The 10952-nt window shown below is 40.5% G+C and overlaps 1 protein-coding gene across 3 annotated transcripts in view; it reads right to left on the bottom strand.

Moving 5' to 3' along the window:
• LOC106534829 (rho GTPase-activating protein 21) overlaps nucleotides 1-8540 on the bottom strand; it is a 56116-nt gene extending 47576 nt beyond the window's left edge. For 2 of the 3 annotated variants that reach the window (XM_014031593.1, XM_014031595.1), the window contains exons 1-2: nucleotides 8111-8540; nucleotides 7154-7389 (exon numbers count right to left, since the gene is read on the bottom strand). In XM_014031593.1, the coding sequence (XP_013887047.1) occupies nucleotides 7154-7222 (69 nt within the window). In that variant the 5' untranslated portion in view covers nucleotides 7223-7389; nucleotides 8111-8540. The remainder of the gene's footprint in view (nucleotides 1-7153; nucleotides 7390-8110) is intronic. The other variant, XM_014031594.1, reaches the window with a different exon arrangement.
• Between the last annotated feature and the right edge of the window lie 2412 nt (nucleotides 8541-10952).

Below are 10952 nucleotides of genomic sequence, written 5' to 3'. Positions count from 1 at the left end.
AGCATGGAAAACTCACCACTCTTATGCCAATACAGTTGCAAGGATGCATTTAGGTACCAAAATGGAATTGCATGAACATTCACGTGGTGGTTATGTAATACAGCGAATCGATAATAAAAAAATCTGCGTCGACAAATTTACATAATCGACGTCATTGATTATTTCAACTAATCGGTGCAGCCCTACCACAGACAGAARGACAGAACYACAGAATAACAGACAGACATACACGACCGAAAACATTACCTCAGCCTTGGCGGAGGTAAAAATAGTGTCTCATGCTCCCTGAACTGTTTCACAATTCCAGCCCGATGAATCCTGGCATTGTCATCTTGGAATATGCCCGTGCCATCAGGGAAGAAAAAAATATCAATTGATGGAATATCCTGGTCATAGGTAGTCAGCTGACCTCATTCTTTGAGCCCATACAGTTGCTGAACATAAACCTGACCAACTGAAACAACCCCAGATCAAAGCACTTAGTTAAATCCAGGTGGCAATTTTTTTTTTGGCTGGGCAATGRATCATAAAATGGGTCAGCATCAACATTCAGTCTCAAACTCCAGCAGTATCTACACCCAACCAGCTGAATCTCCAGGAACGCTGTGGATCAGCTGTRCTCTCATTTTTCTTATCGTTCATTCATGAAACCGTTCCTTCATCTGAGCACCCTTGTTCATTTCCACTGATGATACTAACAGGAAATAATGTGGTTTCCTGCCAAGCCCAAAGCCCACAGTAACACCAGAAAGCTAAGATAGGTCCCGATAACACCGTGTTATGTAACGCTCAATTATAAACCACACACAGCTATTTCACTTCATGTTATATTGTTATACAGGGAACAATTCTTTATGAAGGAGTGGGTGAGATTATTTAAAATGCATGACCTTTTAGCGGTSCATCCTCCACAGTCCACGCTCTAATTATCTGCCAGCTACTACAAAGAGCATTGCATAATCTGTGTCTTATGAAGCCTGCAGGGTGTGGAGTTCGACATGAGGGAGGGGAAGTGTGAACGCTGCCTTGAGAAATGTGCTATGTAGATAATCTGACCCTGGAGGCAATATATACGCACACACAGATGACCAATGTCATGTCTCAAAACCAAAGATAGAACCAGATAAGAGGCAAGTTCCGACAAGCACCCTTCTGAACATCTGACCACATCACAACTTTCATCTTAAAGCTCTCCTGCCTGTGAAAATGTTCTTTCTTCCCTTCTGTTTACCGATGAGCCGCTAAACAAATGAGTAACAAAGAAATTTYATGAAAAACACAAATGTTGGTTACACGTCTGTATTCTCACGGTCTGGTCTTCTCTACACAAAAGGTTTGAGCAATTTATATTTCACGGAACACCTGCAGTTTGGAGAAATTTAATTTAATTCTTCTGGCTTGTTCCTTTGAAGCTGTTTGGTATATAGCACTGTGGTGCAGCCTGGGTCCATTCCAAGAGAAATTAGACAATATTTCAGATAAAACAATCATGTAAAATGAAATTAAAAGCAGTGCAAATGTTTAGAAAATAGCATTTGTATGAACCTCTGAACTTTCAACTTCAAAATTAGACCCCGTTTCTACAAATATAGCTTGATCTAGAGCTAAAACAACAATCTTTTCACAGAATCCCACTTCAAACAATYTGAATTATACACTTCAGTCCATCAATCCCTCATCTATGCTTGTAGTTGGAACTTCCTGAGCCACTGCAGGGCAGCCAGGTTAGTTGTGCTGACCATGAATGCCTGGCCTCCATAAGAGTAAAAGACAAAGCTGCCGCCCAACAAACGCATGCAAAACACATTCTGGATGACGTTAATTCACACGCACAGATTTTTGTCTAGTTCAGGAAACAAAATGACAAATTTGACTCTGAGAAAAGATGCTAAAACACAGTTCCAGTTTGACCAGCATTAACACCTTTGCTCCTTGTGTGAATGTGTCCAAAGGCAGAAGGCAAGTCAGGTCTGGTTGGTTGTTTGGTTAACGACCTGCACAAAACAATCTCGCTTCTCGGACGTATGCAAATTAAACTCCATGTCTCTGCTGTGGCTGATGAGCTGCCATAGCTGCAACAAACAAATAAACATAAAGTTCCTTTTTCCTTTGGTAATCTCCCTTTGAAAACTAAAGAATGAGCATTCCTCAAAATAACGCATATCACTCGTCAACAATCACGCTAGGGGGCTTGAAAGGTGGACTTAGCAGGAAACCACATTATTTTCTGTCTCTAGCAATAGCTGAACTAAAACATTCAGACTCTAAACTGTGAAGCACCAAATAAGAAATATGATTTTCTTTTTTTAACATGTCCGACTGAGAATGTCTGTGAAAGAAATTAAAACTGCCATTCTTAGAGCTCACATAAAAACAGCACGCTCCTAGAGAACAAGCTGACCACTGTTGCATTCCCCGACTGACCAACACACACAAACCCACTCTGTGTAACAGGATTCAGAGGGATGGAGACAGTAATTCCAGTGRGGTGATTCCATTTTTTCCTTTTTACCGTTCATCTTTCCATGGGTTAAATATAGCATCACTGAAAGCGCATGGGAATAAAGGACGAGTGAAAGGCAAGCATGTAGARGGGGAGGGTAGAGGTGGGGTTGGGGGTTACAGAGTTAAGAGGGGTTATATTTAGTGCAAAGCAGAAACGTTCGCTCTGAGGACCGTTACTGTCTCATCCTGCCACTAAGAGTGAGAGATGTAGTCAATATACACAGCGCCAGATTTGCTGCAACTTCTATTGACACACTGCATGATTTGCACACATCTTTTACTACTTCAATTATTTCAGAGTGCAAAGGTAGAAATTTAAAAATAGAATCCATTTTTGATCATGGGCAAAATTAAAAAAAAAATTTCAACAAATGAGTGGGTCTTTATAACAGATATATTTCTTCAAATCCTTCGTTTTTGTCCCTTCAAATCCTTCGTTTTTGTCCCCTCAAACCCCCCGAGATGCAAAAAGGCTCAGGTGTTTACATCCATCCCACTCAGATGAGTGTGACAGCAGGTTGAGTGGGAACAGAAATGTGAATGACACGGGGAATCGAGCCGTTGCAGCACATGGGGTGTGTTTTTCTCTTAATGATCAGAGCAGCTGGGCCTAAATTAGCACTGCATTGCTTGCAATCGTTGGCAGAGGCAGGGTAGGGTGTGTCTGTGCTTGCTCCAGGGGAGGTTGTAGAGAAGACACCCCTCAAAATCTCCCTCATTAGCGAGCCAAGATGATGCAGGGGAAGCTGTGTGAGGCCTCAGCCCTCATTAGGTCCTGAAGGAATAACCACTGAAGCCAGGGAAAGGTGCTCATTTTATAGAAGGAAACCCAACATAAGAACAAACATTCTATATCAAATCGTGCAGTTATGCAATTCTGAAATGTGGGTCCACACTCGATGTCAACAAAGCACTCAGTCGAAAAACTATGTGGAAACTTGAGCCACTGGTTTGACCTACATTAGACTGGCCTGTGGAGAACGCTGCCCAGCTGAGGRGCACTCCCTCCCTGTCAGAGCTATGCGCGGTTGTCCGTGTCGTCCAATGCATGTGAAAATTAGGGATGTCCCGATCCAGATTTTTTGTCTCCCAATAGTTTGATTTTTTTTAATGATTAGTCTTCTGATACCGATCCGATAGCTTTATTTCTTTATTTCTTTCCAAGTGGTGAGGTTGGTAGGATTAAAGCAAGCCCTGCTGTTCCCACCACGAGAAACATCCAGTTTGCAGATTTTGTAAGATGCAGTTTCGGCATCATTGTTTTCCATTGAAAAGTGTTCCCACACTGTGGACATGGTTGCATACTTGTGTGCGTCTTGACTTCTTAACGGCAGTTGTAAAGCAGGATGATGCTGAAAACTGTCGCGAAAACCGGATCGGCCTGATCACATGACTAAATCCGATTCTACCCGATTTTCAAAAAATGGCCATATCTGCCCCAGATACTGATACTGAGTATCTGATCGGGACATCCTTATGTAAAATTGTCCAATCTCTTTCCCAGGGTTCTTTTACTATTTTTCTATATATAAAGTTTTTTTTTACTTCCTTTATAATTTGTAACAGGAATTTAGCTAGAGGGATGTCGGGACGTCATAGCAACATCCTGTTCGGTTTTTCCATCACCTTCTTTTGTTTAGCAAACCCTCAGTCCACTTACGATCTTCAGGCTCACGGAGATTAAAGACATTTCCGTCTGTAATTTTTTTTTATTTTTCCCTATGTAAATTTCGTGAACTCCATAAACAGTGTGGAGGTGATCACAACTATTTAATGAAGCTAGAGGAAGTCATACAGTATAAAGGATAAACTGCACCGGCTTGGATCATGGAGGTGGGTAGCGGTTTTACAGCTTCAGTAGCTGTTGTTGTTGTTTAGTGGGGCACCGATCGCAGTTTTCTGCCTGATCACAGATCTTTAAAAATTCTGACCTGCTGACTACAATTTTGACCAAAAGATTTTCGTTTTTATAACTGACATTGTCAGGTGTTATAAGGTCACAACACACCTTCAACGTTCCAATCATATTTTATGGAAAAATGCTGAACAATACTCTTGAAACAATACAAACTTGTTTTAAATGTATGAGGTAGTGCTCACAGAAGACCAAAGGGGGACAGTGGCTGCTTTTCAGACCATTGTGGAGGCAGATAAGTTTGGCGTATAAGATTAGTGTTTAAGATTGGTGTATAAAAGACTGTCAATAGTTCGATACTAAAATGAGAAGCCAATCACCCCAAATTATGGAAATTGTGCCGGTAAATTGCCAGCCGATTTACCAGTGCACCCTTATGGGCTCGACACACGGGCAGCGACAAACTACAGCGATTAACGTCTGTCATCGCAGCCAGGGTGAAACCCGACACACGGGACGCGATAGCGATCGCAGCGTTTTGAATCGCGCTCTCAGATCGCTTGTCTTCACAAAATTTGATTGGTTCTTGACTCTGAAGGTGGGTGTGCATTACGGACGTGTAAACTAAAGAAATCTTGCGATGCTAATGATATTGAAAAACAAACGCACATCAAGATACAATTTTATGGAGGAAAAACTTACCATAAACTTCACCCTGGTGCCAATAAATTCCCACAAAGCTTTTTAGTAATCACTTGGTGAAAGTGTTAGCTAACGGCAGTGTGTAGCATACTCTCCTCTCATTGGTCAGTCAATGAAACCCTCGCTGATTGGTTGTACGCTAAGAGACAGCGACAAAAGTTGAACATTTTTCAACTTTCATATGTCGCGTCGCAACCTCGCGTGTGCACGTGTACGTGTACGAGCGCGAAATTTCACATGCACTATTTTCGCCGGTCGCTTAGCTGGAGGAGGGCAAGCGATTGTCGCCTCACCGCACAGGCTCCATAGGAAATGAATGGAGAGCGAGAGACGTCGCCTCCCGTGTGTCGAGCCCTTTAGTGTTGTTATAACAATCGCCAGCCTCGGTCGGTCCATAGCTTCTTTTTCACCAACATAAATTTCATATACTTCCAGAAGCTTCGCAAGGCAGGGGTGGGGAGTTGGCATAAAGCGTTGACGCCTTCCTCCAAAAATCCCACCTAAAAGCCTGATTTTTACTCAACAGTTGTAAAGCTGGCTGTATTTTCTCACAGCCTCTTCCACGAACATAATTGCACAAACAAACATACTCAAGTTCTTACCAAACACACAATGCTCGACGAACAGTGCTGTGAGAAATAATGAGTGCGTGATACAATTTTCGTCACATCCCATTAAGTGAGACACAACAATGGGGCTTTTCAGGAACCAGAAATCAGGTGTTAGACAGGCGTTATAAATATTTCAATTTTTAAAAACTGCAGCACCTGTCAAAAACTATTCAGTGCCTCTCAGCAGTGCATCTCAGCTCGRCCAAAGTCGTCGTCGTAAAAGAAAATTGAGCTTAATTGCTCTGCCGATACATTTTGGATTCGCTTAGCCTTAACAGCTGGAAGCTCATGAGGATGTGGTGGTTTTAGTTTTCCACAGAGAGGCAGAGTTAAGTGTTGTTGTGGGAAGTGGTTATTAGATTGCTGAGATGGAGATGAGGTTAAACTCACCATGATGAAACTTAGTGCAGTGAAAAAAAAAAAAAATAGGCGCCAAGGCCGTGTCTCAGCCTTTGAGATTTCACTGAAACACTGAGCAAAGATTTACTATGCATCTACCAATGATAAAGATGAAATGCTATTTTTAGATATGCATTTATTTTATTAACTAGTCTCGAAAAACACTAATCCTGTTTCTCTTGAAAGCTTCTTTATTTATTTACTTCTTAACCGAAAAAAAGCAGGAGCAGAGAATGTTTGCATTGATCACCATTTTATAAACTGTGATGCTTGCAGAACCCTGAGTTACCCTGTTACCAAAGATTTATGGCATCCATCCTCTGCTAGTTCTGACASAGTAAGAGGATTACAGCCACACGCACACACACATGCACACAGTACTGTTATGATGGATTAATCCAAAACAAGTCACCACTGCCTCGCTGGCCTGTACTGATGATTGCTATGATGTAACCGCTGAGGCTACAGGAAAAGGATGAGCTTGACAATGTGCCATTTTTTTTTRCCCCAAAGTTTGTCATGCGGACCAACAAAGAACCCAGTAACAGCAGCGATGCAAGTATAAAACTCTCTTTGTGCACTTAAACAGTTGTCAGAGAGGGACAAAATGAACCCGATCACCCTGAACACTGGCAGATGTGCTGCAACACTTAGCTCACGCTCCCAGCGCAAGGCACTTCTGAGGCATGTCCCGAGGTTTCTGGAAGTGAGAATACCTTTAAAAACGGTCGTTCAGCAGAGCGAGGGTTCTTATACAGAGGTTTCAAGCTAGAAGTGAACCCTCATGTGAGCTCTTTCCACTCCAGAGCAACATTACAGTGCTGGCATTGTGTCAGAAACAGATGATCCATCAAGAATAAGGGCTAAAACCCACTTCATATCAGGACCTTCTAAAATCCTAAGTGGTTCTGTAGAAGGTAACAGGACTTCTCTTGTCTCTTGAAAATGTTTCCTTCTCATCCAAAAGGCTTCTTTGGGTCTAGGCTTTCCGAAAAGAAAAACCTGGATGCATTTAAACAGGAAAAAAAAAGCTAATAAATTCAAATAACTCACAAGCATTTTTAAATCTTACAGTACTTACCTGACACAAGAAAGTGTGTTTATGCTCTTCATTATCCTGGGGTGACTCACTCCAACGTGCTGCCATCATTTCATTTCAAAGCACAGAAAAGGCAAGATGTCCTTTAGAGTCCACATTGAGATGAGGATCATGAAGCCCCAACTTCACAAAAATTTAAAATAAAAAAATTKAAAAATAATGAAATAAGATCCTAATCCACAATGTGTTCCTTCTTCATATCCACCAGCGGCTGATACCTGCAAAAATAAATTTTAAAAATTGTCACAGTAAAACAAGCAGACTAGATAATTACCTATGAATAATTAACTACAAATAATTGGATAAACAATCTAAAATGATGCTTGTAGACTGTTGAAGACAACCAAATAATGTAATAGTGCAATAATAATAATAATAATAATAATAATAATAATAATAATACAGAAGAAGAAGAAGAACGGTGACAGATTACAAACCAAAAATTTAAACTTTTTAGGTCATTTAATGACAACTTTAAGGGTAAAATCTGGAAAAGTTTCACACTATTTAGAGCCCCACCTCACTGTAAAAGAGAAATTGCTAGAGTGATGGCAGGTGTATAGTTGAGATTTTCTTTTTTTCTTTTTATTATCATTTAATAAGAAGGTATGATGGATCAAAATGCCTGTCAGGTCACACATTTGTAATGTGAAGATAAAATAGTAGCACAGATGATGAATTTGAGAGAACAGTGCTGAAATGTAAAACATTTGCAGCACAGTGATGTAAAAGCAGCAAGAAACCATCATGAATCAAGGAGCATCAGAAATGTTTCTCACACTGCAAACAAGCGGCCTAAAAACACATCGTTTTGTTTATTTTTAACAGCTGCACTGAGCGACTAAAGCCCCGTGCGTTTGTTACTACTCTCCCTTGTTGACAAATAGACTGACCAGGCGGACGACAGGTTGTTGCTGTTCATCACGAACAAAAACCTACCTTTTATAAATGGCGAAAACTGGCCCCAAACGACCTAAAAACACGCTGTGCATTTTCCTGTGGAGAGCACCGTGTTTTCCAGCTGCCTCCGTCGAGCCACAGATGGGTTAAAAAAGGCTGTCAAGAGATTACAAAGCGGGATATTCAGTCTCCTAGAGGCACCCTGACCGACCGCTGACGTCCACTACCTGTTAGGAAAAACACGCCGAAAAAACACGCGGTAAACGCCCGTCACGGTGCATTTCTCCTTCAGCGACCCGATCCCGTGGGTTTCATTCATGTCCGCGCATTTTAAAGGTGCAACTCGATGCCGAATTCCTTAAAATAGAGACAAAAAAAAAGTAGCGTGCACTCCCACTTGGTCCTGTTTGGCGGCGCGACAATCCGAACGCGCGCGCGCGCACACTGACGAATCTGCTCCCCTTCGACCAGGCTGGAGCTCCGCCCCTCCGCTTTGCCTCTGCTCAGGGTACTGTCCAATCAGAGAGTCGTTTTAAATTTGGAACTTAGAAGCGGACCAATCGCAGCCGTTGTTACATAACAACGTGCATAAAGAGTGGAAGCTGGTTCATTCTGGTCACCCTACTGAGAGCTTTTCTTTAATATTTCTAGAAGTTTTGTGCTATTTTCAACTTACAATGATTAATGTAAAASAAAAATCCACTTTGTCTTATTAAAATGAGTGAAATCTTTATTTTAGTTGATTTGTATGCTTTCTTTATAAATACCTAACCCATAACTCATTTTCTTAGAAAGTGCTCATTGAACTCAATGAATCTGAGCAAAAATAATGCATCAATACATCTAATTAAACTGTTTAATTCCTAAAGGCTCTTCCATGGACATAACCATTGTTGACCAGTTTCTATTCACTTTGGCTGCTTCCCTAAGTGAAGAAACAATTGTAGTAATAAACAGACTTCCACAATTTTACTTAAAATGTTTTAATGTAAGGACACATTAATTATTAATATGAAATTAAATGTGCAGACTTTGTTTCCTGTTTAATGATTATTGTTGATCAGTTTTCTTTGTGCAATCTACTTTATTTTCACAAAAACTGACATACTGTATTTTACTTACGTACTTTATGCCAATACAAAAGATTCAGTATTATATACTGTAAAGATTACACATACAAGTTTGCATTTCTATAATAACCCCTAAATAAATAAACCTAATCATCACTTTACCCATTGTCTGTAGAAATTTACACTTATATAGCCAGCAAATTAAATCACCACATTGTCACTGATGTAAACAGCCCATGCACATATGCTTAGCTCTTCAACGTCCCAACTTTCAGCCAGTGAAACATATTTGCCTTTCCAATTATCAACTGTACCAGCAGTGTCTAACTTTATTATGGTGGCATGTAGGGCATGGCAGCCACATGGGACTCTACAGAGCATGAAAAAGCAAGGTTGTACAGCTGATCCATGCAAAGACAATGAGGGGCTGTAATCTGTTTGCAGGCTACTTCAGCAGCACAATAGAAAGTAGGACAATAGGCCAAAGCTTCCCTGGTTTAAGAGAAGAGCTATTGTCTAAAGTGCTGGTGCACCCTCACCGAGACAATGACAAAAACTTAAACTGATGTAAATGGGTCTCTATGCATTACGAGGCTCAGATTCATGTTAATGCACGTTTGCTTATTAAACAGCATTTGACATCAATCACGGACAACACTCAGCAGTAAGAGGGAAGAATTACAAACTGCTTTCCAAACCAATCTTTATGGATTACGCATGTGTATAAAAATTCTCCCAAAAACTATAAAAAAAAGTTTTACTGCTTTCTGCCTGTGGTAGTTTGCCTCCAAAGAACCCTTCAGTTGCCACAGTGATACAATCTCCCACTTGTTTCCCTAAAGCTGGTGTTGTACGAAACTCAGTTCCCCCTGTGAAAATCTGTTCCCCCCTGTGTTGGGAGCGCCTCCCTCATATTGACCATTTAGGATTGGTCTAACATTATACCTGGACCAGTGATTCTCTCTAAGCTTAACCAGTAGGGGGAACAGATTTTCACGGGGGAACTGAATTTGGAGGGAGCTTTCCAGCATTTTTTGAGTCCTTTTCCATGAACATATTTCTGCAGAGTGAGAGTGACGTGAACATTTAGCAGGAGATTGGGTGTTTTTGTAGCAGCAAGATGTTTGGCTGCTTTAGGACATCACACGCAAGTTTAAAGGTGTCAGATCAAGACAGGAGAAACTGACTGTATTAAACATATTTGTGCGAACGAGTTCTTTGAGCACAAGCAATCATGCGAGTTCATTTGTTCTACTGATGTGTTTTGGGCAGTGCCTTCACCAAACATTTATGTATATTTATTGAGGATTTTATTATACTCATTGTTGTGAGTTCAAGAGGATGAGGACCACTGAGTGTATAAGTGGATCTGGCACTGAGTTAGATGATTTGGACAAAACTCAGCAGCAGCACTCAGTCTTTCAAAAGCCAACAGGCCAGATCATCATAAGTTAAACATAAGAAACAGATGATGTGCAATTTGTGAACCAAGACTGGTCACTGAAGCTGTAGAAGACATATTTTTCAGTGGTGGAATACAGAATGCATATCATTGTATTACTTTCTTTCAGGAAATCAGTTCAGATGTAGAAAGGAATTATCGACACTAAAACGAAAACTAAAGCCAATTGGAAGCCATTAAGGCTCACTACTTATTCAGCTAAACTTGAATTAAAATATACAGGTGCTGGTCATAAAATTAGAATATCATGAAAAAGTAGATTTATTTCAGTAATTCCATTTAAAAAGTGAAACTTGTATATTATATTCATACATTACATACAAACTCATATATTTCAAATGTTTATTTC

The sequence above is a fragment of the Austrofundulus limnaeus genome, unplaced genomic scaffold, assembly GCF_001266775.1.
Source record: "Austrofundulus limnaeus strain Quisiro unplaced genomic scaffold, Austrofundulus_limnaeus-1.0 Scaffold1278, whole genome shotgun sequence".
NCBI lineage: Eukaryota > Metazoa > Chordata > Actinopteri > Cyprinodontiformes > Rivulidae > Austrofundulus > Austrofundulus limnaeus.
The sequence above is the reverse complement of the archived record's forward strand: the minus strand, read 5'-3'. Positions and strand labels throughout refer to the sequence as shown.